This window comes from Zophobas morio, unplaced genomic scaffold (genome assembly GCF_036711695.1).
Source record: "Zophobas morio isolate AGI-343-1 ecotype UQ-CSIRO unplaced genomic scaffold, CSIRO_AGI_Zmor_V1 ptg000167l, whole genome shotgun sequence".
NCBI classification, from domain to species: domain Eukaryota; kingdom Metazoa; phylum Arthropoda; class Insecta; order Coleoptera; family Tenebrionidae; genus Zophobas; species Zophobas morio.
Genome location: NW_026972271.1, coordinates 238,928 through 264,361, shown reverse-complemented (window position 1 = coordinate 264,361; position 25,434 = coordinate 238,928). Strand labels below are relative to the sequence as shown.

General features: G+C 38.1%; 3 protein-coding genes and 1 long non-coding RNA gene across 9 annotated transcripts; 2 read left to right on the top strand and 2 right to left on the bottom strand.

Moving 5' to 3' along the window:
• Nucleotides 1–4,069: 4,069 nt before the first annotated feature.
• On the top strand, nt 4,070–6,063 carry LOC135145633 (ethanolamine-phosphate cytidylyltransferase-like). Of its 6 annotated transcripts, none has more exons than XM_064077753.1 (13): nt 4,070–4,140; nt 4,284–4,327; nt 4,378–4,432; nt 4,481–4,556; nt 4,616–4,663; nt 4,736–4,838; nt 4,890–5,000; nt 5,048–5,132; nt 5,190–5,386; nt 5,439–5,539; nt 5,600–5,702; nt 5,770–5,854; nt 5,908–6,063. In XM_064077753.1, the coding sequence occupies exons 9-13, from the start codon at nt 5,331–5,333 to the stop codon at nt 6,031–6,033; spliced, it is 471 nt and encodes a 156-aa protein (XP_063933823.1). In that variant the 5' UTR covers nt 4,070–4,140; nt 4,284–4,327; nt 4,378–4,432; nt 4,481–4,556; nt 4,616–4,663; nt 4,736–4,838; nt 4,890–5,000; nt 5,048–5,132; nt 5,190–5,330; the 3' UTR covers nt 6,034–6,063. The 6 variants fall into 6 exon arrangements, 5 of the variants coding, with proteins under 5 accessions (XP_063933823.1, XP_063933826.1, XP_063933824.1 ...); XM_064077756.1 differs by having other exon boundaries at nt 4,284–4,432; nt 5,190–5,284; nt 5,337–5,386; nt 5,435–5,539; XM_064077754.1 differs by having other exon boundaries at nt 4,284–4,432; nt 4,909–5,000.
• Nucleotides 6,064–6,069: 6 nt separating this feature from the next.
• On the bottom strand, nt 6,070–9,085 carry LOC135145642 (cell division cycle protein 23 homolog). The gene is made up of 20 exons (XM_064077764.1): nt 9,015–9,085; nt 8,827–8,963; nt 8,687–8,778; nt 8,248–8,355; nt 8,151–8,193; nt 7,991–8,096; nt 7,807–7,939; nt 7,691–7,748; nt 7,524–7,634; nt 7,417–7,471; nt 7,310–7,361; nt 7,186–7,258; nt 7,023–7,132; nt 6,919–6,973; nt 6,757–6,865; nt 6,618–6,702; nt 6,493–6,562; nt 6,371–6,441; nt 6,220–6,312; nt 6,070–6,165 (listed from the first exon to the last, which is right to left on the bottom strand). The coding sequence occupies exons 1-20, from the start codon at nt 9,059–9,061 to the stop codon at nt 6,070–6,072; spliced, it is 1,704 nt and encodes a 567-aa protein (XP_063933834.1). The 5' UTR covers nt 9,062–9,085.
• A 7,424-nt stretch (nt 9,086–16,509) lies between these two features.
• On the top strand, nt 16,510–17,068 carry LOC135145619 (uncharacterized). The gene is made up of 4 exons (XR_010283512.1): nt 16,510–16,537; nt 16,626–16,688; nt 16,745–16,911; nt 17,000–17,068. It is a non-coding gene; the product is annotated as an uncharacterized LOC135145619 (long non-coding RNA).
• A 493-nt stretch (nt 17,069–17,561) lies between these two features.
• LOC135145630 (uncharacterized) lies at nt 17,562–25,082 on the bottom strand. Its single transcript, XM_064077751.1, has 48 exons — nt 25,036–25,082; nt 24,792–24,873; nt 24,663–24,743; nt 24,559–24,611; nt 24,445–24,492; nt 24,269–24,375; nt 24,151–24,207; nt 23,944–24,009; nt 23,784–23,889; nt 23,631–23,728; nt 23,473–23,575; nt 23,353–23,421; nt 23,235–23,296; nt 23,074–23,177; nt 22,963–23,020; nt 22,858–22,914; nt 22,724–22,796; nt 22,590–22,662; nt 22,447–22,535; nt 22,320–22,396; nt 21,927–22,266; nt 21,777–21,865; nt 21,585–21,714; nt 21,381–21,534; nt 21,173–21,333; nt 21,004–21,123; nt 20,845–20,951; nt 20,647–20,793; nt 20,524–20,589; nt 20,255–20,465; nt 20,069–20,188; nt 19,889–20,004; nt 19,714–19,828; nt 19,594–19,656; nt 19,450–19,541; nt 19,326–19,395; nt 19,211–19,266; nt 19,072–19,140; nt 18,965–19,000; nt 18,794–18,901; nt 18,615–18,741; nt 18,365–18,564; nt 18,241–18,307; nt 18,129–18,190; nt 17,996–18,079; nt 17,844–17,933; nt 17,709–17,787; nt 17,562–17,623 (listed from the first exon to the last, which is right to left on the bottom strand). Exons 3-48 carry the CDS (start codon nt 24,701–24,703, stop codon nt 17,568–17,570), a joined length of 4,476 nt encoding a protein of 1,491 aa, XP_063933821.1. The 5' UTR covers nt 24,704–24,743; nt 24,792–24,873; nt 25,036–25,082; the 3' UTR covers nt 17,562–17,567.
• Nucleotides 25,083–25,434: the final 352 nt, after the last annotated feature.

The window sequence follows — 25,434 nt, the reverse complement described above, 5'->3', positions numbered from 1 at the left end:
TCTTTCTCACGGGAATCAAGTGCACTTTTTTAACATCATAAAGGGGATTACTAACCCATAAAAATTTTCCTTTACGGTGTTTTTAAATATCGTGGAAATAAATCAAGTTAAATATTTTTTGTGCTCAAATAACAGCATCAAATAAAATTGCTTCTGAAATGAAAACCCAATTATCCTTTCCTCAATCACGCAACTATCCCAAAGAGCCAGCTTCTTCCGAAAGGTGTCCATTTTATTTAAGGTAAAAATATTGGTCCAGGCCCCCTTATAAAGCTCGTTTAGAAGATTAAATATGACTGCCATTTACGCAAGCGTAGCCATCCATTTCTCATTTTATCAAGGTTCTACTTGACCAGATTATCGTTCTCCCAGAAATAAATTTTCTTCTTCCCTCAGTTCAAACAGACGTGGAGAACTCTTTCTCTCGATAACCAGCCCATTTCTGCATAAAGTAGATGTTGGTGTTGTGCTTCCATACTCGCTCAGTATTTAGAACCATCTTGAGTTCGTAGCTCGACTACGAGTTTGGTGAATGATCTTCACCGCAGTATTTAGTTCATGAGAGAGCTTCTCTACAACTAGACGCTCCCGGTGGGTCAAACATTGTGTAAACAAAACTTCTTGGTAAGTAACTTCTTTTTTTCGCAACTGCTCTTGAGCGGCGAGCAGTTAAGCTCGCAGCACCATCCATACAAACACCAACGCATATACTTCAAGTTAAAGTTAAGTACTTTGCTTGAAAACAGTTTTTAAGGTATCAAATATTACTGAACTAGTGGCCAGTCTGGGTATTAAAGGCCACAAAAATGTTCTTCCCTTAAGTCTTCATCTTTACTATACCTAAAGAAGCAATGTAAAATAGCATGATTGATAACGTCAGTTGATTCATTTAATTGAACGCAAATCGTCTCAATTTCTTTTATCAACATCCTAAAGAGTGTTCTATCGGAAAGCGGTATAGCCTAGTTTCATAGTGGCTTTGGGCCCCTAAATTTCTTGGGCGACCTCTATGCCACAAGTCTTTACTCTAACTCCTCACCAATAGTAAACGGTTTTATAGTTTTAGCAATTTAAAGAGCAGCTAATCGTTTTCAATTAACTTTTCTGAAGTTTCATCGGGACACGTAATCTTTAAAAAATATATAAATGGCTAATTAATGTCGTCTTTACGCTTAGAATGCAAATGATGAACAAGTTTGGTCGGTTTCATAGCGTTATTTGAAGGAACTTTATAACTATCTACACGTAGGGTCTGTGGCGATAGTTTATTGTCAGGGGCTACCAAGAAACCAGGGTTTGAATATTTATCCTGGTGTCTAAGAAAGTTTTATTTCCCTTTCTTGGTATATGATTGAACATGCTAGAGTATCAAACTATCTCATTTTCTTTATTTCTCTTAACCCTACAGTAGTCGCAGTAGGTCTCTCAGACCCCTTGAGTTTTTAATTTTTTACTTTTGCATTAAATAAAAAAACTTGTCGTTTATTGAGACATTAAGATAGAGGTCACACGTAACTTTAACTTCTATCTAATTTGAAAATTTAGAAAACAAATTTCCAGATCTGTGAGACCCCCTGGGCTGCTGTGGGGTTAAACTTGAAGCACCAGTATTTAGTACTACAATAGGCATCGTCACTAATCTTCTGATAAATACTGTTTTTGTCCCCTCTAAAAAAGGTTAGCGGTTTTTGATGTTAGATCTTTTTTATTCATTTTGTATGGTTTAAAATTTATTAAAAAAACCGTGTTTTTAAAAATTTCGCAGCACAATTATAAAAAAAAAATACGTTTTTGCAATGTCCTAACATGCAAGCCGACTCAATAATGGCTTTGGCATCGCGCTCTTCATCAATACTCGTTGCACGCAGAGTTGGCCCCCCGCCCGTAGAGAATCGTGTGGTAGTACTCTCGGGTAAAATGCTTTTGCGAACCGGAATAAATTTTGCAGACAGGCGCCGGCGCGGGAAGACTATAATCTAAGGGCCCTCACATGGCGGTATTATCAGGCTTTATATCTGAGAACGTCAAGGACCAAGGACTGAATATTGTCAAATAAATAGAGCATTAACGCGTAACACCAATATCACGTGTGTGGCTTTTGTAGGTAGAGCTTCTTAGTGGTTAAGTGTACGTTTTCTTTGACACAAACTTAAATATGTACACTCGCATAACATTGTGACTAAGTTAGGGCAGATTTAGGCACAGGTATTTTTAAAATGGCAAAAAGATTTTAGATTTTTTTGGTACCTTAAAAGTTTAACTTCTTTAACCATTTGTACTACATACCATCGTGCGCTTGTGCACTATGCACTTGATTAATAGTCTGTATTTCCTTATTAATGTTATATAAATTTTACCATCACAAAAATTTAATAAAAATATTAAACAAAGGCCCACACCGAACCGTTTTTTCCGGTATCTAATAAAGTGTCCCTATGACTTTCCTGTAATTATATCCTCTAGTTACGCGTTCAATTATGCAGTAAAATAGTAATCTAGTAAAAGACTTATATTTGAGGTAGATTGCAGCTACATTTTTTTTTTTTCTCAATATTTCGTTTTGGGTTTCCAAAGCTTATAAAAAATTCCTCATAAAAAGATATGCTAGACAGGATACGAAGAAATTATTCTTATCATTGAGTACAAATTTTTGTCACAATTGTATGTATTACCAAAGGTACGACTTTTATTAATGTTCTCCAATCCGAAAATTAAAGCTCGAGTTGACAAAATCCACGTTACTCCTAGTCGAGTTGCTAATTAGTTTCTACCAGCTGTAAGCCTCTTGTTTCACCTTGAAAAGAGAATAGTCCAATGATCCACGTTAGTAGAGCGAAAAAAAAACATAGACACAAAATCCTTTCTCACGTCTGGTTATTTTTGGGGTGCTCTGGCAATAACTTACTAAGTAATTGGTATAGAATAGTCATTTGGTGTGGAAAATACCTCGAAATTATTTATTTCGTAAAGACTAGAATAATTCCTCTTCCAAAGAACAAACAATCTTATCTTCTAAACCGGAAGAAAACTCTAGTTTACGCCATGTATATGTGTTCGAAGCTAAAAATGTTTAAGGTGATATCGTAAAAAATTATGGCATACTAACTTAAAAGTAAAAAAAAATAACTTACAGAAGGTAAATTAGGTTGCTCAAGAAAAAATAAGGAGTACAGCTTGAAGAAAAAAAAGTATAACATGACGATATGTACTAAGCAGCCCAGTAATTAATAAACTTCGTAAATACTTTGTCTATATAACCCCACCTTTATGAACTTAGTATGAGCTTTAATTTTGCATGTTTACAGTGGTAATGGGCTTTATTTGACTTAGATCTGTTTATCTCGTGATGATTGGGTACTGCTTCTCGCCCCATTGTACTGTTTTGTTCTTTCCTATCTCGTTCTCATTTATTTAATAAATTACATAGCTATTTTATAATAATAATACTTTTTTTTTTGGATTGGTTTTCACAAGCTGTGTGTCTAAGAAAACTTACATATTATTTGCGTACTACAGGCAGTAAAATATTTTCATATAGATAATATAAAGTATATTGTAGACCATAAAGAAATACAATGTAAGAAAGCGAAGTAATAAAGCACTGTAAATTTATTTGATTATAGACTCTCTAAACGCATCAACCCCAACTGCACTACAATAACCGTAAAGAAAAAAAATCTGCAGCGGGTGCGCTAGCCAAACTTATATAATCACATGTGCACTACCCTTAATATTTCATCAAAAACTATATAAAAGCTTTTTATTAACCCCTTGGGTTCGTTAACACGTGCTCTTTGGAGGCGGTCCCCATAGTACCCAATAACAAAAATATTTAATTACATGTTCGGTATGGAGGCTTAGGGGCAACAATTTTATATGGTAGTAAGAAAAGGAAATAAGAGAAAATAAATTACGTGTAATAAGTTTCAGCTATGATCTAGGGCTGGTAAAACCCAGTCTAGTGTTTGCCACATATCTAACAGTCATTCAGCGCCTAATAGTTGTAAGTTGCCGGGTGGGAGGTTTGAGGGACTGTTTTAAGCAAATATTTAGTTTTATCTTATGGGGTAACTTGTGTATATGCATCCCTTTAGCCGCAAAATTTGAAGTCGCTTGACTTACAAGAGTTATGTGGAGAACGTAAGTCGTTTAAGTTAACAACTTAATACTTAAAACATTAGCAGCCGTAGACGTGCTTTTTACTATCGTGGGCGGTGTGCTCGTTCTAAACAATTATGTTTTCAATACTTTCGCTCATTCAAATCTTAAAACTAACCTTCTAGATGCATTATCCCTAGTTGAAAAAATGAAAGAACAAGTTGATATGGTTTTTTAAAAATTATTATTTTACTAAAGAAGAATTTAAAAAAAATAAAGAGCTTCTGGAAAAAATGGATGTACTTTGGGAAAAAAGAATTTTCGTGTTTGAATGGTACTATTTTGGTTTTTTTAAAACAGTTTTATGTAAGTATTTTTTTAGGACGGAGCTTTCGACTTAATTCATTGCGGCCATATAAATTCTTTTCGTCAAGCAGAAGCAATTTGGATCGTTTTTGGTTTTGGACCTATATTTTTGCTAAAACCCTTTTATGCTTAAGGTCTAATAACCGTGTAGTAATAAACTCGGATCAGTCTCTCTTTGGAAATAAAGGAACCCCCCCCAGTAATGAAAGAAACTCTCATATTATTTACATTACTATATTGGCCTTGGTTGAGGAGTTGCTACTTTTATTAGTTGAGAGAACCACTGTTGGGTTTGGCTGTAAGTTTGTGGATGCCTTGGAGATTAAATTCCGTACATAATGAACGAGGAATACTTGGAGCAAATATTCCCTAAGGTTTATTGTTTTCCACTCGTGTTTTCGGTTATAATTTAAAAAGTATATAAGTATAACCTCGGCTACGTAGTACATGGCGACCATGCCTGCTTGGTCAACGGAAAGGATGTGTATGCAGCTACAAAAAATGGGGAAAAAACAAAACAACTCCCCTCACTGAAGGTTTTAACCCCGTTATATATGTAAGCTATCTAAAGCTGGTAGTGCAGGAATTTCAACGACGGATCTCGTTGGCATAACGCTGCATTGAAGTACAGAAGACCATTACCCTTCCGGAATCTCAGCGCCTATTCGGTTCGCTTACCCTACAGACATGTAGACTATTAAACAGGTTGAGCAACTTTGCTCCAGGTGAAAACCGAAACAACAGGATTCCGGGTTACCATGCAGATATCCCCTTTGCCTTCTTCGGATTTTCGGCCTCCAATGGAAGAAGACACTATTGTGTACGTCCTTGGTATACAAATTTAGTACAACTCCCATAAGACACGAATGAAGCAGTTAAAGGTCGATGGGACTTGTTTCACGCAGGACATTTTAGTATACAAGTAATTTTTATTTTTTTAATAGATATCACCACTAATTAATTTAATAAGAAAGTCACTTTATAATGGGTGTCCACTCAGATCAGGTCATCAGGTATCACAGCGGAGAAGGTTACCCTATCACCAACCTCCAGGAAAGAGCCCTGTCCGTTCTGGGTATATACAAATGAGAGTTGCTACGACTAAAGAGTGAAGCAAACTTCCTTTTGTTAACAGGTTGCAGGTACGTTAAGGATATACTGATTGGCTCGCCTTGGTCGGTAACAGCAGACATGATAGTTGTATTAAAAGTAGATTTCTTCATTGCTGGAACGGTGAGGTGTGCTTACGTGGTCGTCTATACGTTGTTTAAAACTGCTACAATCTCTTTATATGACGGGTGGCAGGTCGCTAGAAGGCAGTGCTTTAAAAGACGAGAGGAATTTGGCAACTAAAGAGGCAGGCAAGTTTGCCCTTCTGGAGAGCGAGTCGGTAGGTAGGTGCTTAGTAATTACAACCCAAGTTCCATTTTTTAAACATAGTAGCTGGCGGTGTATGTAATTGTCCGCAGAATAGAATGTAGAAAGGAAGAACTCGGAAAGAAACATGAAGAAAAGATAAAGCGGGAAGAGGAATACTACAACACACGTTACAAACGAACAGAGTTTTAACCTTTACCACATAATAAAACATTTAAAGCGTTCTGGTTACACTCCTTTATTTACACAGTTTACGGATCTTGTCATGATATCCTGTAAAATGGCCTTGGCCTCTTCTTTTTCTCTTTTGTTCCAATTAAATATCTGCAAATAAGCAACTTTGCTGTAATATTGTTAAACATACAATAAAAATTTTACCCGCTCGGCAAATTCTTTTGAAAGTGAATACTTTTTGCGGTCAAAAAAGTAACGGGCGAGGTACAAGCACGCTTTTATTTTGTAGTTCTCCATCTGCGCAATAAAAAAAACTCATGCGAGACAGTAATTAAGAGTTTCTCACATTTTTGACCTCTTCGTCGTCTTGTACATTTGTGTCTTGCAGAACTCTCATGAAGTTTTTGGCAGCTCTGTCTTTCATCTCTACATATGGAGTTGGTAAAGTAAAGGTCGCTAAATCTTTAAATGACCAACTTAAGTGAGAGCACATTTGAGCGAGTCTACAAGTAGAAAGCAAAGAAACCTCCTCGTCTTTCGCGGCCGCCTTCAATAATAGTATTAAATATTGTTGAACGTATAATTTAATTACACGAGCGAACCTCGTAGCACTGAATCGCCTCTAAGAACATCCCTAGCAACTCGTAGCTACTAGCCAAAGCGAGCCACATCCGTCCGTCCGATGGTCTTTGAAACTGATGTTAAACGTTACACCACTACAAGGAAGATACACTGAGGCACCTGAGAAGACATGCCCTTCTATAATAAAACAGAGCATAATCGTACATGTCCAGAATTTCAAAGGCTTGACCCAGGCCGTACCACGCCCGAAAGTCTTTATTGTTAGCTTCTTTTTATTTATGAGCGATAATAAGAGCGTTAGAAAACTGTTAATTTAAAAACCGAGCGCGCGTAGATAACAGTTTATTGCCTTAGAGGGAAACTTGAGCTCCATATACTATTAAAAGCACTATTTTTGAAAAATTAAAAGGAATGCTAAAACCTACTTCGTGGCCCATTAACGTCCAAGCAAAAAAACAAGAACTTTTAAAGAGTAAAGCCCGTGTAAAGTATAAAACAGCCTTATCGTGATTAGAGCGCAAACTATAAAAGTTTCCTATGAAGACGTGAAAACTGTTGCTTTGGCAAGCTCCACTAGTCAAAAACTACCAATAACACAGCAGGTCTCTGGTCGATACTTGTCTATACGAGCCACATCGTGAGCTAAATAACTCAACTGGACCTACCATGCAGAGCGCTTAAGTGTAGTAAACTAAAACTCACACACTCCTACCTTGTCACCCTTAACGTAAAAGATGTCTGACAGCCTGTCAATACAGTCGAGCCTATTAAAATGAACTTAACATATCTTGCAGACAAAACGTAAAAGACTACGGGCACCTGTAGGGATCTTTAAAACGAAGCTCTGCAAAGACAAGCAAAGCCTCCTCAAACACTATTGTCGAAGGTAGCAGGGTTACATAAATACGAAGAAGCTATATATAGACGTCTCATGTTGTAGAGGCAAAGAGCCTTCTGGGCAATTAGGAGGCTACTGACTGGGAAAAAATCGTGCAGAATCTCACAGCACCGAAGACTCTTCTCGTACTTTAAACGTTCTAAAAGAAAGAAAGTCAAAAAATTCAAATACCGTCTTCACGAGATAAGCGCGTGCCACTTGCCAGAGCGGCCTCGTAAAATAAGCGCATCCAATGGTTGGGCAATTCAACTTTCTGGAGAAAGATGAAAAAAAATAACTGGGTGGAAAATGCAGAAGACTTCGCTATTTACCGTAAGCTTATCGGCAAGCAATGCAGCCAACTCCATCCAGCAATCGTAAAACTCTGGGTAGATACCCAGAGCCTCTACAAAAACGCTAACGGCGGCCTTGTGGTCTTTATCTTCCTTCAGAACAAGTCCGAATCTAACAAAATAATAACTCAAGAAGAGAATTTCTATTAAACAAGATACTTGCAGGTAAAGCTCGAAGGGGTCTAAACGGTTTTTATCATAAAGTACTTTTAACTCACGTCGCAAAAAAGATAAGTCTGCTTTACGTGTAGCTTGCTTGGGCAGCTCGCCTTAACATATATATATATAAACAAACAACAAGATTGCCTTTACATAAAAGAAACGTGTGAAAGAGAAGTTTTCAGTATTTGGAGCCTCAGTTTCCCTCTGTAACAAAACAAGGTATTACGGGAAGGGAGAAATAGCTACTGTTATGCTTACAAGATACGAGCTGTATAACGATAGAAAGCGAATGACAGGATTAGTGGAGCAAAGCCCCAAACTTATCGCCTCGCGATACGCTTTTCTTTCAAAGGAATTCTTCGTCCGCTAAAATGCCAGTAAATAGTCAACATTTAAACGATAGCAGAGAAGCTTTAATCCGTCTTAAGGATAAAACTCCTCCGACTAATAAGGTTGGAAAGAGCTTGCTATAATCGAGTACAGAAACAAAAATAAAAAATAAAAAAAAAGACTTTTTTGAGAAAAGGATGTGAAGTTAAACCAACTATCAAGCTCTTAGGTTACGTTTAAAGATAAAGGAGTGTAAAATGTGTACAGTACAAGTATATAAAGCTTTAAATAATATTTATAATAACTTTGGATGATTCTCTATTAATATTTTGAAAGTTTGCTACTCTAGTGAGGTACAATAGGGTACCAAGTAAAGATCAATTTCACAAGCAGTGGTGGGGTGTAAAAATTTGAAAGGAGGGTTAAAGACAGTTTCTTGTAACCATACTTCCACTGTTCCTATTATGAAGGTCATGAAAAAAGAAGTTGTTAAACAAAAACTGCAACGTTTTTTTATAGAGTTAGCAAGATCTGCGGCGCGAATCGCCTGAGAAGAAAGTCCACGACAAAAGCAATGATGTGAAAATTCCAGAAGTTGAAACTGTATATTAGCAACCGACTCTTGATGCAATAACTGTGTAAGGCTTTAGCAAGGATTTAAGCAAAAAAGAGTTGTAATTTAATAAAAAGATTACCTTTTAATTTTATTATTTATAAAAAAATCAAGTTGAGGGACATTCATAAAATGAGCTAAAAAGTTAAATTCAGCTTGAAAAATTTTTATCAACGGCCAAAGAGGTTCAGTAGTATCCAGTCACTAAATGTTGTTCCTTAGGACAAAGTAGGCTATAGAGCAGTTTCCCAACGACAAGAAGTCCTTAACGTTTTGTCTACTAACAGGAGGCCCGATCGAGTCAACAAAAACGTCGAGTACTCGAACTTTTTAAACAGGTTGGTCGCTTTCAGGTACTATACGAGTTGCAATCCTGAAATTTGATTTTATTGAAGTGAGAGCCGACCGTCTGAAGGGGAGGCATAAACTCATTAAAAACTATAAGGATGGTGTGTGACGTGCTCTTTATTTTTTAACATTTTATTGTGAGGTGGGCGTTATGCAACCAAAACCTAAGTTGTTTTTTCTTGTTGTTTATTAATACTATATTACTTATTATTTGCAATTTTTTAGTCAAAAAGCTTAAAACCTGTGAGATCAACGCTTGTAAAAATAATCTTTTTATAACAATTTTTATACTAATAAAGAGACTCAGGAGCGAACAAAGAAATATTGTTGTTCACAGCATTTCACGTAGAGGTGAATATAGTGCCCTTTTCATAAGTCGTAGATGAATTGGCCTGTCGGAGGGCAGTCTGTCAAATCATTCGTCCCAAATGAGCGATACCAGCGGTACACTTTCGCTACAGTGCGTTGGTCATTTTAAGCAGCGCATGTGGCGATGAAGTCATTGTTGCCAGTTATAATCTCAGACAGCAGTCGCATGAACCACAGATGTCCAGAGGCGCTATAAATAAAAGCCCTCACTAACTATGCAAAAAAAAAAATTTCTCCTTCTCTCCCCACTTACCGCACAGCAGTCTAGATTTTCATCATGAAAGCTTAAAACCGATGTTCAATTCATAGGTTATTTTTATTTTTATTTTACTTAAAATTACTAGGAAATTATTTGCTTTTCTTCAAAACAAAAGCGTGCGTCGAGATAACGCTATAGATGCTGCCACATTATAATGGGGAAATTGGACAATAAATCATTTTAACACAGGCTTATTGAGCACCACAATGTGAACATTGGCTGAGAGATGTCTTACCACGTGTACATCATTCTTGTAACAGGTAATATACTTTAAGCCAGGATACCATGCTTGACAATTGTCAACGTAACAGCGGTTAATAGCCTCATACAAAAAGGTCGTAGGTTTGGTCCTCAGCAACCCGACTCTTTTTTCGGTCGCATCAAACCTTGTCCTCATAAATTCTAATGCCATGGCTATAATACCACATGTCTTTACCACGTGCGATGATTTGTTTTGCTGCTCACGGGTAGCCGGCGGTCATTTTTTAACAGCCGGCTAGAAAACTACATCATTAGTAGTTAAATAGGCAAGAGGTGTAGTCTCACCCTCATGGCTGCTTGCCTTAAGGAACGCTCGCTTATAATCTAGGTAGAGGAAATAAGTTGAATTAAATAGTCAGTGGGGGATTTGAGACTCTACAACGATCGAAACATGTAAAATGTTTTAACGAAAAAAAACGTCCTAGCTGTTGTTTCTGTCGTTCAACTATGTTGTAGACTATCTTTTGATGCTATGATGGCTCATTTGGTCTTCTTAAGGTGCAAACTAGTTATCCATTGTTTTGATTTTTAAAATATTAAGCGTTCTTTTAACTTAATACTGCTACCAGCTTTTCCCTTTAAGCCAAACTCGGGATATTACTCTCCCCTGTATAATTGTCGAACGTCATATCCCTTTCTCTCTTAACCATCATACATAAAAGCACTTTTGTTTCGGACAAATACCATAGTATTTGCTTAACCGCTTCTCAGTGCTTTTTGATAAATGTTATTGTGTTAAACGCGTTCCTGTGGAGATCGTTTTGCGGGCAGTTATAAGTAACCTGGCCCAACTTTAATTTTTTATTGTTCATAGGAGAGGAAGTAGATTTTGTTTCGCTAAAGCCAACTCATCTAATAATATATGAATTACTGAGATTTGTTTATTTGGGGCGACCTTTCTACCCTTTGGACTATTCGATTTAATTAATCATTTTAAATCCTTTGCAATGTTTGTTAACACTCGTATGTCTTCCACATAAAGGGTTATTATGTAAGTGACGTTTTGCTCAGGCTGTGGAATATGCGAGAATCAAGTTTTGACTATTTAGGTACGATTTTTGTGGTTTTGCTCATTATTAAGCCCCATAATAGCCGACGGTTTTTTTCATTTTTTGTAGAATAATATTGTTAAGCAGTCAACGATTTTTACTCGTAGCTTCGTTGTACACTTATTTGAAACACAAAGGTTTTTTAATAGGAATAAACATGTTTGCATCAACGTAGGCGTTTTTTAAGGTCAACTACATCCGTGTAAGTTTGAGTTGATGTGCTACCACTATTTGTAGTCTAGTAATTTCTTATGAGATTGCGGGTCGGGTAGTAACTTAGTATTCTATTCCATGAGCCACAAACTCCACATATTCAAATTCTAACTTTATTGATTCATCTTCTTTTATTTTAAAAGCCCGTGGGCCTTCTTTAAGTTTTTTTGTCCCTTATTTTTTTTTGTCAAAAGCAGCCTAGTTCTGGGTCAAAAATGTTATATAATAGGATTGTTATAATAGTTTTACAAGTTAGTTTTTTCCTTTTTCAAGAATAAGTCAATTCATATACCTATAATTATAAATAAATAGCACTTTAATAAAATTTTCATACCTAGTGCCGTATTTCAGATAATATTAATAGATAACAACACACACTCGAATACTACCCATAATTAGAGCTCTACGCCAGTTTTTTCTCGTTAAAAGTACTATATGGATTAGTTGGGGTTTGTAGATACTGAGATATAACACTGTAGATGCTATAATCATAACTGGGCGTATTTCAAATATTCAAAATCATTGCAAGTGGTCTCATCAAAAAAAAAATTGGGCCCTTGGGCAAATTAACGTCATCAGTGCTTAGTATTGGAGTTGCTTTTACTATCCACGTTGTTCGTTATTAGTTTCGTCGATGTAGGCACCAATAAAATCGCTTGCTTTTTAAGTGGATGGTGGATACTTCCAGCTGCACTGGTGGTTTTCCTTAAATTTCGGCCAGGAACATCTACTAATGACCCCTCTTTTTTAGTTAGGAGAATGTAATGCTCTAACAGTCCCCAGAAAAGCGGGTTTTAGAAGGATTTCTTGCATGTCACTATTTTCCAACTTCCCACTTCAAATTCATGGTGGTAAACTCTAGCTCAAAACATTTTAAATTGATATTTAGAAAAACACCATTAAGCTTTTTCTTAGGCTGCTGATGTTTAATTAATAATTATAGTCGAATATGTCACTGTCTCTACCCACAGTTTCATGACTTTTGAAAGTGACATTGCCTTGGTCATATTTCTTAAAAGACCGTTGTATTCTTCCACAGTGGAGTTATGAGAGGGTGTGTGAAGTCCGCTGTAGATAGACTTTATCCCCCCTTATCCCATGCTCGTCCTTCATCGGTTTCTAAAATCGCATTTATTCCCCAATATAGGTTTTCAAAAATTCGGCGATGTTTTAAATTTGCAAATATAAATCGTGCTTCGTTTCTATTAAATGGTTTTATAAATTAACCGATAAACAAACTGTACCTATTTATTTTTGTGCTAATTCAACAGGCTCCACGACCATAGTTTTACTCATGCTGGGTAGTTTAGTAAAGTTTGCTCTTATTACGCTTTGTTTCAGATTGTTTTGTTTCTTGATTCTTTTGATCTTTTGTCAATTATTATATATGTTTATGTTTAAATAAATTTTCCTTAATCTTTTTATAATAGAATTTTCCTCTTTTGCAGGATCTGGAGACCTAGAGTCCACCAGTGTACGCTCTTTATAGAATTATAATGACCTTTCCTGTAGAGCTAAAAAAACGGAAATTATCGGCCCCGGACTCCCGCTATTCGGCCTAGTGTGGTGAAAAACCGCTAAAAACTCGAGAGAGGCAGCCCTTGAATACTCGAGCTCTCATGCAGGAGTGATCGCAGACATGATAGGTGATTGCTTTCATTAGAAAAATGTCATTACTTTCTTGACGCCTATACAAAAGCCAGCGACAACTCATGTCCCGTGGGCGATGATATTTTGCCCCGTCCTAAGATTCTTAAAAAAGATCCCTCATTAGCAGGCGAATAGTTGCCGGGCTAGCCTGTTGTAAGGGGCATAGACATTAGGTTGTAAGACGACATCTAAAGGCCCAGCTGAAGGGCCCGAGGAAGAGCTCATTTTAGCAAAAACCAAGGTGCTTTTGTCATCCACAGCAATTTCTTTTTTTCTGTCGCATTTGAACTGCCTACGCTATTGCAGTGGGGCCGTAGGTTCAAGCAGCAAGCGCGTGGGTCATCATTGGCTAAATTTAAGGTATATACAGTTGGCCGTTTGTTTCGGAGAGAAAGCTTGCTCTTGCCGCATAGTAAAGGGTAAAGCACCTCTTGACCTTCACCGCTAGATAGTCACGTGAAGCTGCCAGGAAAGTTTGTTGTTAATGATGACTCCTAAGTATTTCGCTTGAGAATCTTCACGCCATCAAAGCTTAAGGACTCCGGCAAGGCGACACGTTTCTCAGTACTTAAAAGCGCTTTGCTCTTCATCGCGTTTATAGAAACTTTCCAATTAAGGCACCTGTCAGCAAGAGCTTCCAGATAGCGCTGTAGATGCTTGAATAGCAAGGCGGGAGACTTCGACGCTGAGTAAACGGTCGTATCATCGGCATAGGAAGCGATTCGTGCGCGTGGATATGGTGGCAAGGGCACGTCACTCATGGATTGCAAATTAAAGGAGCGAAAGAGTGATCCCTGGTGGACCCTGCGCTCAAAGATCTCAGCGGAGGCTGTATATCTTCCGCGCGCACGCTGAAGACGCGGTAATATAAATATGAATTCAGCACGTTATAAAGGGCATGAGGAACGGATAACGAAAGCAGTTTGTGCAGCAGACCTCCATGCCAAACTTGATAAAACGCTTTTCAAAGTCCAGGAAGACAGCGTCCGTTGTCTTCTTAAAGTTAAAAGCGCGAGTGGCCCATTCAGTTAAGCTGGGTAGTTGAGTACCCTTTTGCCGAGCGCCAACGGCCTCCTCTAAACGGCTGTAAAAAGGTCTCAGCCACTTTGCCGACCGCTGACAGGTGACTGATGGGTCGGTATTTGCTAGTTAATTATTCCGGTTTAAATGTCTTTGGTAGCCTCACAACGGTCGCCGTCTTCCATCGGATAGGGAAGGCGCCAAGAAAATCTCAGGTTTTAATAGGAGGTACAGATGATGCAGACCTCTTAATGACAATTTCTCCAGCATCTCAGTAGTGACGCCATCGGGGCCAAATGCTTTTCTTTTGAATGGCGCTACGACAATAGCTTGGAGCTCGCCGACATTAACCAGCTCAAGTGAAGGATGTTCAGCTGTTGGAACGCATCAATGGCAGTTAAATGAGAAGCTGGCACGTTTTGGATAGATTGACGATTACGAAAGGTATGACTTTGTCTTCATCACTCTCGGCCACTATATTACCTTTTTTAACAACTCTCCAAAGAGAAGAGCGGCTACTGTTGCCTGAATTGGATATATGATCTAGTTTGGCCTCATATTTCGTGTTAAAGTGAGTCATATTCTTTCTTATGCACCTGTGCAGTCGATTAAGCGCAAGTTTGTCTTCGGCACTGACGAGAACATGGCCACTCTAATAAGAGGCCGAGGTTGGCAAATAAGTGTCTTTAGTTGGTCAGTAAGGTGGATCGGGCGGAGCGTTACTTCACTTGTTTGTGGCGGTATTGCGAGCCATGTTCAGTGCGCTTTCGATTAAGGCGACAGCATCATCCAGCAGGGCGGGTGTAGACGGTTGTGGAGGATACGGCGGAAGAGTGGTTTCTAAGAACTCGGTATATTTGACCCAGTTGGTAAAAAAGCGGGTGCTAGACTTCGGTATGTCCTTCTCCTCGCCTAATTCGAAAATAATTGGAAGGTGATCGGTGGACTACTCATGGAGGGCTTCAAATGCCGTTGTGAGACGTATATCTTTTAGCATGAGGATATGCAGTACGTCCATGGTGCCTGTAATTGCCAAGTGTGTTGGTTGTTGGGAGCCTAGTATGCATAACCCGTGCTCATCAGCATAGGCTTCTAGGACGTGACCATTCAAATTATAGGCTTGTATGTTCTAAGAAGAATGCTTGCAATTGAGATCACCGCACAAAACAGCTGAGGAGTCACCCGCAAAGATGGCGTTTAAATTGGAGGCGGAAGTAGCTTCCAAGGGTATTTATAAACCGCGACCACAGACATGGGCCCCTGGTCGGTCTTACATGGGGAAATCTCCGCTGCTTCGAGCTTTTGTAGATCTTTTACCTAAACAGATATTCAAGTTGTGTGCACCACCCTCGCGATTCATAGACCCTAAATATATTTAATTTTATTGGAGATGATGTGCTACTAATCTAATTTTCATAACATGAGCAACACTTCCGGTTAATAGTGTCGTAACATAACAGCTGAGTTTTTATTATTTCTAGAGAATTATCTTTTTACTTCTTTTTAAATATAACTCTCTATATATTTTTACTATTACATGTGTGGTTCTTCCATTTATTTTAAATCTTCTCTTTCTTTCTTTTTTGGTGTTCCTCGCGTCTTTGTTGTGGTATTAAGTTGCTCTAGAGGACCAGAGACGTTGTAAAGATAATACTACAAAGACTAAACATCTAAAGTGAGTTTAGTCGAAGTTGATAACTAACTTAGTAGTCTAGAGGACAATTAAATTAACACAAAGTTAACTGGTTTTACTAAAAATTTAAACTCCAAAAAACTTTATTTAACCAGAATAAGATTTTTAATATTTGCATGCCACGCCTTAACTAACAACAATTAGTATTGTGCCCTTCGCTCATCCCACACATTACATACATACATTATACAATATTTACTACAATTATTATGAAAACGTTTAGCTTATAGCAAGCTGAAACTTAATTTCTAGAATTAGTTTATGATAGGTACAATGCACAAAGCCATAAAAAATCCTACTTCATCATAAAGTAATTCTTATTAAAACATGTACGAGCGTTAGTCTTCTTTGCCCATAACGGTACTGTCAAGTAAGCATATAACGTTCAGTTAGTCACTTCTATGTGTGCTATGAACTGCTCCCCCCCCTCCCCCCTATCTCTAAGAAAAATTAATTACTTACTAAATTTAGATAAACGTGGCACTATGAACTATAATATTATTTAATAAGGCCATATGTTATAAATAACTTTTAGTGTTTACCCAAGTATACTTTTAGACTTTCCTAGAAATGATAAAGATTAATCGGTAAAGTTCTTGTAATTTTTACTGTAGCATGGCCAACTTCATATATAAATAAATAAATTGGGGATGCTTCCCTATTACAGTTTGTTGTTTCTCAATAGATTGAGCGTACCGATCCTTGAATAAATAAGCTGTTAGGCCTATAACTTCTAATTCAATGTAGCTTAATCTTTAAACTTTTGACACTATCTTAGCTACTTGTTTAGAACCCAGAGAGTCTATTTTAACTATCTTCAACTTCTTACAGGTAGTAAGATTCCTCAGTTGTCACAAAATGAGCTTAATCACAAGGATCGTAATTTGTTTATCGGTTATTATTTATTGGCCTACCTCTACTTTTCTGCATACCTTTAAATCTGTGATTAGACGATGGGGGAAGGCGGGACTCAGTGTTCTCTCCACTTCGACCTCCACGACGGCCATATTAACAGATAATTTAATCAATATTTTTGAGTAGTAAAGAGGACAATGAGTAACTACGTGAATATCCATGCGGAGAAGTACTTTTCAAATGAGACAGCCCATTGAATAATGTATGTGACTATATGTGAAAGAGAGCTCGAAGTATTCTAAATTTGTTGCCTGAATCGTGCTCTCAAAAAAACACTTTTAAATATATAGGCAAAGCTCAAACGACCAAGGAACCCTCGATAAGAGTCTGGGCGCAGTATGTAAATAGACTTATCTAACCTACAATAAAGCTAAATAATAGTGAAAAACCTTGACCTTCTTTTAAACTTTCGTTAGACTATAGTCTTCAGATTTACTAGTCAATTTTTTTAAGTTACACAAGATTTAAAAGAATTAAAACAATATGAAATCCTTTTTTCTCTATAATAAATTGACTATTGCCCAACTGATTCCTCTACCTATTTACCAGTATTCCTATTTTTAAGGGTGAACATATCTACTTATATAATGATAACGAGGAGACAGTGAGAGAAAGGTCATTGACTAGGTGGGAGTCGGTAAATAATCGAATACAAGTTTGGCTAAATTTCTCAGTTTTTTTTACTAAACTATTAAAAGTAAGCCGCAATAAACTCTTGATTTTACTAGGGTTACATTTTCCGACCAATTGCGAGAGATACCGCAAGGAAAAATCATATAGTAAACAACTTTTTTAAATTATTAAAGGTACAAAACTGTTTTATTGTGCGCCATAAACGAAAGAAATGACACTATTTCATCATATTATGAGGGCTTCTGCAAAGGGGACATAGTGTTCGTAGACTTGTTTGATACCTATGAGAATATATTTATATAAACATTATACAATGAAGGGCTCTGCAGTTTTAAAAGAAGAGCCATTAAAAGTCGGACCATTTACATAAACATGAAACGTGGAATTTGTTTCTACAAACATGACATTTATATTTCGGGAGCGAATAGTCAGAGGGTTGTATAACCTAAACGTTAAGCAATAATTTGAAAATGAGGTATAAACTAAAAAAGTACAGCATACTGAATAGCATATGACGCATTCTGCAATTCCTGCGTATCGTTTGTCTGTATTATGCTTCCATAAAGAGATTGCCTCCGCAATGGGTCCATTCTGCGATTAAAGCAAGATATGCAGTTGTAATAAAAGAGCGCTGGTACGAGCTGTACAGACACCTGAAAGAGTAAGAAAGTCGATAAGGACTTTATTAGTGCCTGTTCGGTTTTCTGGACTTTATAAGATTCACAGCTGACAAGAACCTTTTGGGCGGTCCGACAATAAAATAACAGACGCAAGACAACAGAAAACATTGCTAAGCGGATAGTTCGAAGGGATCTGCACGGACAACTCCATCGTAGTGCCGTCGACAACTATAAAATATATCTTCAAACCACGAAAAGAAAACGCATTTGAAAAATACATTCGTAAGATATGTGAATATTTCTGGCCCGCCGACTCACACGAGCATTAAGCTCAGCCTGTTTCGACTTCAGCAAAAAATAATTTATAAGGTTAGGACCAAAATGCCCAATAAGAAAGACTACAGAGGCAAAGTCGAGTTCTCTCTGGATGAGCGGGGGCGACACAGACTCGAGCGTAAGCGTCTCTATCAGGGCTTTCTGGTGTGGAGGACAAGAACCAAACCAACTCCGGCACAAAGCGGGAACTACAGACAGCAGTTCTCCGTACAGTACCCCCGATAAAAAGGAGAGATCACAATAGTGTGCATCTCCCAGAGTATAAACTGATTGCATTTTTTAAAAGAAGATGGGTGGAAATGTAGTTACATTTTACAGTCGATTGGTCTAAGAAGTTGCAGCTTCAATGCTTCCTTTAAGGAGGGAAGGTGTTCGACAAGATTCTCAAGAACAGATAAAAAACAGTTTTTCCTCTGGAGGCAGTGTATATACGACCTTCGCAACTAATAATAGCAAAGTTATAAACTCCAACTGCTTTAGATCGAAAAAAACAACCGAAACATGGTCGATAGACTTCAAAAAACGGATCAAGAGCAGCCACCAAAGAATAAAGCCTTGATGTCGTAAAGTGGCCCCTTCTTGCTCAAGCAATGTAATAAACTCCTAATTTGAGTGCAGAAAGTTTAAGAGAGTAAAAAAAAGAAAATATAACACTGTATATTTTACCTTTAAAAACGGTGGTAGCGAATCTCTCACACAACTCTGAAAATTATAATGCAAAATAACAAAATAAAGCCAAAGAGAAACCACAATCAGTAGTAATACTCAATCACCTCCGCCACGGGCAAAGAATAGTCGCCCTTAAAAACTTCTTCGGGGAAAGCGCTATTGAGGTTGTTGTGCTTGAAATTATAGAGGGTTATAAAGTTACTAACTTGTAGTATGGGCCAATAATAGGCAACTATTGTTAACCTTACTACTGATTTTACCTGCTTCTTGTTGCATCAGAGGCAGTAAAAGTAAGAAAGCTCCACGAAAAGAGAGCTGCTATCATAAGAGCACATTATTCTTTACGAAAGAGAAATACCCGAATATTGGAGGCTTATAATATCGCAAAACAATATTGGTCCGAGCCGGAGTATCATATCGTTAAAGCTCTGGAGAAAAAGGCTTAAGTTAGCGCAAAGAGTATTCCTTTTTGTTCATCCCACCCCGAAAAGAGGAGTAAAATGGTTATTTTTCGTTAAAAAAGTCAGCATTTGTCGCAAGTTATCAGCAAACAAGAAACCAGCCACAGAAGCATCTAAGGTAGAGGCCAGTAGGAGATTGTGCGAAACACAATGTTAGGTACTAACCTTTCAATTTAGAGAAAAAGCAAACCACATCTATAAAGCTCCCAAAGACCGCTTGGAGTCTTTCTAATAAAGAAGTTTCTCTGCAAAAACCAGCCATTGCAATATACAAAAAATAGATACCTGGTGATATACAATTTTCAAAAACATCTGCCCTTGAATAGATGCAAAGCAGAGTTTCTGTAAAAAGAGAACATAATAGAATGCTTTCTTCTGAGTCCAGCACTAAGCCCTCATGCTATAGTTGTTATAACGATGAGGGAGAATCGACGTTGCGAACTAAGAAAAGAGGAGGCACCGCTACAAGTTTTTCGCATACTGTGATCAGTTCTCTAAAGTTATAAGGCAGCTCACGACCACAGTAAGAAGCAAAAAAGCGAAAGAGTCTTCCTAACTGGATGGCGTACTGCTTTTCTAACGTACCAAATAGCTTTAAAACAATTCTTATGAATATAATAGCCAGTCAAAAAAAGGGGACCAAGGTTATTCGTGAGCAACTCAAGTTGATAGCCCCTAAAGTTACTTAGCAGGAGTGAGCAATTCAATATACTGTTTTCGTGGCCAGGTAGCAACAAACTTGCGAACACGCTGAGCATATCTTCCCCCCAAGTAATAAAGGTAAGAGAAAGCGAGTGGCATTTTGAAATGGAATACAAAAAGATACAAGTTTTGCGTTTAACGTCCCCCGTGTGCTCGGTTATAATAAAAGCATCCAGCTCCTCCAACATACTAGCTTGCAAGGAAGACAGTGTTGAAGCAATACAGGGAGAAGCGCCACTATGCTCGCGTGGACTTGGTGGTAAAAGAGGCTGGGAACAAAAGAGAGCAACCAGCTCTCCCAAAAGCAAAGAGAGGAACGGACTCGATTCACAGCGCTGCATTTAGTAGGGCATAACAAAAAGGAAAACGAGGAAAAAAAGCTAGTCAAACAACTTTAAGGGCTGTAAACTCAATCGTGCTCACGCAGTCGGGAAAAAAGCGAAGTAACTTAACAGATGCCTAATTTACGAGAGTAAAGCATGGAAACCGCTAATGAGCATTTATAATTTCCAATACATATGCGCTATAAACAGTTCCCTTCTTTATCAACTCAAAATAAACGTCCTCAAATATAAGACAGACGATTTCTGAAGGCACCGCGCGAAGATAGCTCTCACGATCTTTTAGAGCAGAATAAAGCTCCTTCATGACGGTCCTGCTTTCCTACGAGGTTATTAATTATGTAATAACTTGGCTAGTATACCTTTACACTACCTTTTTAAAAGGTTTTTGTTCTACGAACTTCTCTGAAAAGGAAAGTGCTATCATTACAAAGATAAACTCCTTTAGCAGTGCCTCTTTTACAGCACTGCCACTGCTTCCTTTTAAAACGGGGGGAGTGCATTTAAAGCACATTTCGCTCTATGTCTTTACCTTTCAGGTCCAAAACGAGAGCAAGGGCCCTTATACAATCCAAACTGTAGAGTGTCAGAGATAGCAAAAGAATAAAGTTTCCGGCGGTAAAAGAAGGGCTTTCATTTAAGAGGTCATAACCTGAGAGAAGTGCAGCTACACCAAAAATAATGAGCGTTATGGCGAATACCGGCCAATAGTAGTTGAGGCTCTTGGAAAACTGGAAGAGCTTCGACCAGAGAGAACTGCGTGTGTTCATCAAGTAAGCACCAACGGAGAAGTTTAACTTGGTCTTCCTGTCGGAGGGGCATTCGAAGAAGAGCTTCTCTGGAGGATTCAAGGAGACATTGCCTACAAAGATGGATAAATTCGTATCTGACTAATACCAGGGGACGTACTGTTTGCACTCGAGGGACACAGCGAGATGATGGGCCAACTGCGAATATGATAGCAACATGTGGTCCCACAGAACTGAATCGCAGCCTTGAAGGAAGTGGCACGCCTTTAGTAGGATCGGTTCTACTAAATTATGTTTTCCTTCTGTCATGTGAGCTGTAAAAGGAATATAAGCTCGACTCATAACGTTGGCGTAAGAAGAGGACATTGAATAAGAAAGAAAAGGGAAGAAACAAGACGGGCCAGTGCCATGAAGGCTACTTTTGCTCGAGAGCAGTACCCGTCAAGGCATTGTAAAGCAAACAACACTAGACACCTAATACACTCGTTTTCCATCTGGTAGAACAAGAAAAGAAAATAAGTTGAAAAACAGAGACAACTTGGAGAATGAGTAATACCGCGGATCTACCAAGTAAGACCTTGCCACACGCTTTAGACAGCAAATCAATCGCTGCCACAGCAACATCGTGACGCAATAATGGATACCCTATTGTAACGATATAGCTTGAGAAAAGTGCGTGCTGACGAGATGAACGATCGGGTCTAACCTATGACGTGAGCGACTATGCTTCTGAGCGCAGCGCAAGCACTTTGAAACTGCTCAGAGGATTTGTCTCCAAAAAGCAATAAACAACCTAACTGACTCGACAAAAAATCGCTGAAAGGAATATTCTCAGTGATGCCAGCTAAGGCTTTACGCTCCTTTAAAGAAGAAATAAACTCCAAAGTGAGATATAAAACAGTTTCTTTGCTTCCAGCAAAAATATCATTCAACAAAAAAATCGTAAAAGCATGGAAAAGTTGAGTTCTCTCAATTTTTTCGGAGCAAACCAAAAGAGTGGCAGCCAAGCGAGCTAACTTTCGCGTGGTAGAGAGCTCGATGTCCTTCTGTAAACAGTACAACCAATACGACGGAACAAATGAAAGTCAACTTAAGAGACAGGCATACGACTGATAGAGGGACACACAAAAGAGTTGAGGAAGTTCAAAGCAGGGGAAAGCTCCTTGACAAAAGAGCCTGCGATACAGTTCGACATATACGGAGAACATTATTAGTAAGTATTCAACCTGGTGTTGAGAACATAAGTAGCAAACGACTGTCGCACTCAAAGGAGTTTATAATAATCTCGAGCAACTGCAACTGAGAAGTTGACAGACTGGAAGGCAGTCGTAGAAGATGAGAGGCTGCGAGTTGAGCTCTATGCTGTTACCTTTCAGGTTGACTGGTCAATTTCTCCATTATCGGCTTTAAAAGCTTCAAAAGTGCATCTCGACAGTGAAGTACTAGTGAATTCTCGTCGTGAGGGCGTACACGGAAGGACGGTCGATGTATTTGTCAACTCACGTTGGTCAGGGCGAAATGAAGAAAGAAGGTTTTCTAAGAACTTGACTTCTCCGCTAGAAATGGTATCCAAATGCTTGTAGTAAAAACACCATTAACCATAACCGAAAGAAGGGGCCTCGAAGCAACAGAAATACATCTGTACAAATAATTTGAGCGCTTAACTTGGCACAGAAAGACTTAGCCAAACATTTCTGTTTGAATTTTAAAATAAAAATGACAATTAATAAAATTGCATATACGTCGTCGAAGTGCTCGGTAGTAGATAACCAGTAAACTACTTCAGCAAAAACTTTGCACCTGTTGTACAAAAACTATAAGAAAGGGAAGGCGCCCGTAATATGAAGCTGCACCATGCAGCAATAAACATATCGTTCCGTACAGGACTCTGTACGGAAGAGAAGAAAATCGACAGTAGATGATCTTCGAGTTGAGCTACATGCTCGGTGTGAAGGGGCTACAGAAAGTTATAAGGAAAAAATAGCGTTAAAGTGGAGAAATACATAAAAATAACCAAATAAAACTTTAAAATTTCCATATAAGCTAAAGTGGCTGCTTCCAAATGTTGCGCGTCATCTTTTAAAACAACAGTCGATAAGGAAAATATAAATTGAATGCATCCAAGAAAGAACAGGAGCGCTGAGTCGACAAACATATGGTCTCCAGTACAAATACAACCAGGTCTACGCTAGCAATGAGAGCTAAAAGAAACAATAAAACTTTCATAATAGAATGGTGGCCAAAGATACTACCCTGCGGCAAAGAGGAAAGAAATGGCAGTATGAAAGGATAAAAAGCGCATGCAGTGGCTGGGGGGCAGTCCTCGAGAGCCTTATGAAGGCACGGGGCAACTTCCTGGGGGTTGTACCAGAGTTTAGCGAGCTAGAGGGGAGTCAACCTGAAACGCCACCTCTCGATAGTCGACAAAAGCCCAACAGCTTGGAAGTTTTGAAGAATACGAGACAACACAGTTCCACATAGCAGAGATGTTCTGAAGTCTTTTCTCCGCTGCAACACCAGCAGGATAAGAAAGAAACGCTTGAAAGAAGTGAGGCGGAGAAACTTATGGAAGACAAAACAGCGGGAGAAGCCACAGGAAGAGCGACTTCCAAAACTTTAAGGCTACATTCTACACATGTGGTAACAAACTCATACATGGACAAGCGGATCTGGTGGATGGTAGATGAGTAGACGGAATAGGGCTAAAGCCAAGAGTAGAAAACCATTGCGTCCTCGTTTTTAAGAAAGGCCCAAAACTTCTTTGTTATTAAAGCAGTGGTTAAGCTTTTCTGCAAAAAAAAGATGTACAAATAATTAATAGAAAAATAAACACAAACAGAATTAATTATAGCTATACAAAGCGGTTTGGCAGATCAGTGGTATATACATTAGACGATCTAGATAATACAAAAAAGGTAAAATCAGTTTACATTCAAGACTTCAACACTTTGCGTCAAGAGAGCGAGCACCCTTATAGCGCCAAAAACCTAAATAATTAGAAGTCATGCTCGAGAATCTAAGCTGAATAAAATTGCCTGGTAAGCAAACCTCACGAGCGTCAACAAAGTCTGCCGAATGATCTTCAAAAACAAGGGGAGCGACAGAAGCCAGAACGTAAGAGGAAAGCTCATCCTGCACAAATCTTATCGCCTCAGCTACAAAAAAAAATTTGTTGTAAAGTTTCTTCAAGTAATAACCGTAGGATTTAATAGAGCTTATCATACCATGCTTACTTTGAGGAAAGGTTCTTTCAAAACAGGATAAAGCAAGATCTTTAAAGTAAAAAGTAAAAAGGCGGTTTTTAAAAAGTGGATTGGCTGAAGGTATATAGGTAATACCCGCCACCTCCGCTGCACTGTCAAATCGACCGACTATCCAGACCACTGCTATTCTGAATTTTTATTTATAAATTTAAACTTAACCGTCATACGCGAAACAGTACTTCTTGTAAAAAGAGGCTTTAACTTTAACTGACTTCTCCATCAGAACTGAGTGCACTTTAAAACACGCTAACCGGATGGACCTAGATAAAAATTATGAAGTATAACCTAAAAAGTATCAGACTACAAACCTATCAGCATCCAAAGCAAACTTATTAAAAAATTCAGGCCACCTATATAGTAGAGTCCGGTAAGCATCTTTATCTTTAATAACTACAGTAACTTCAATTAGTCCGTGGAAGTAGTTATAGCAAGTTACAATTACTTAGATTTAATAAATAAAGTTAAATAATATAAAAAACCGAACGATCAGTATAAGGTCCAAATAAACAAATAATAAAACGAAAATTATTAATTAGTCAAAAAGTTATAAACCTTCATTTTCTAACTGATTTAAAGCTTTAGCGCGGGTTAAGTTATCTTTTTTTAAAAGTTTCTTATATATATTTTTCAAGACAGGGGTTAGATCCGGTGCAAGCTCGTGTTCCTTATTTTAAAATTTCGCAAAAGCAAAAACAAATGCGAAAAACATGTTACGAGTGTTAGCGTGGTATTCAAGCTCTTAAAGCCAGAAAAACTGGAATAAAAAGTCTCTAATTTTTGTGCAGCTAGAGTAGATGAGGCAGTTAAAGTAGGGTTGCCCTTAGTCTTTGCTTTCAAGCGAGGCATAGAGTATTGGTTATATACAACTTTTTATGAACTCCGAGCTGGAAAATTGAATATTAGTTAATTGACCGCTTAAGTCCGCCGGGCGTATACTCAAATGTTTTTAGG

Coding starts and splice junctions, on each gene's coding strand:
- LOC135145642 (XM_064077764.1), bottom strand. CDS start 9,061: ATGAATGTCCCTCAACTTGATTTTTTTATAAATAATAAAATTAAAAG. Junction 8,097..8,150: donor TGAAAACTTCTCTTTCACAC/GTTTCTTTTATG, acceptor ATATATGTTAAG/GCGAGCTGCCCAAGCAAGCT. Junction 6,703..6,756: donor AGAAGGGCATGTCTTCTCAG/GTGCCTCAGTGT, acceptor TCAGTTTCAAAG/ACCATCGGACGGACGGATGT.
- LOC135145630 (XM_064077751.1), bottom strand. CDS start 24,703: ATGGAGAAGTCAGTTAAAGTTAAAGCCTCTTTTTACAAGAA. Junction 24,376..24,444: donor CTTTCCTCAAAGTAAGCATG/GTATGATAAGCT, acceptor TTTTTTTTGTAG/CTGAGGCGATAAGATTTGTG. Junction 21,866..21,926: donor CATAGTCGCTCACGTCATAG/GTTAGACCCGAT, acceptor TCGTTACAATAG/GGTATCCATTATTGCGTCAC.
- LOC135145633 (XM_064077753.1), top strand. CDS start 5,331: ATGAAGCAGTTAAAGGTCGATGGGACTTGTTTCACGCAGGACATTTTA. Junction 5,387..5,438: donor CAGGACATTTTAGTATACAA/GTAATTTTTATT, acceptor TTAATAAGAAAG/TCACTTTATAATGGGTGTCC. Junction 5,703..5,769: donor TTCATTGCTGGAACGGTGAG/GTGTGCTTACGT, acceptor GACGGGTGGCAG/GTCGCTAGAAGGCAGTGCTT.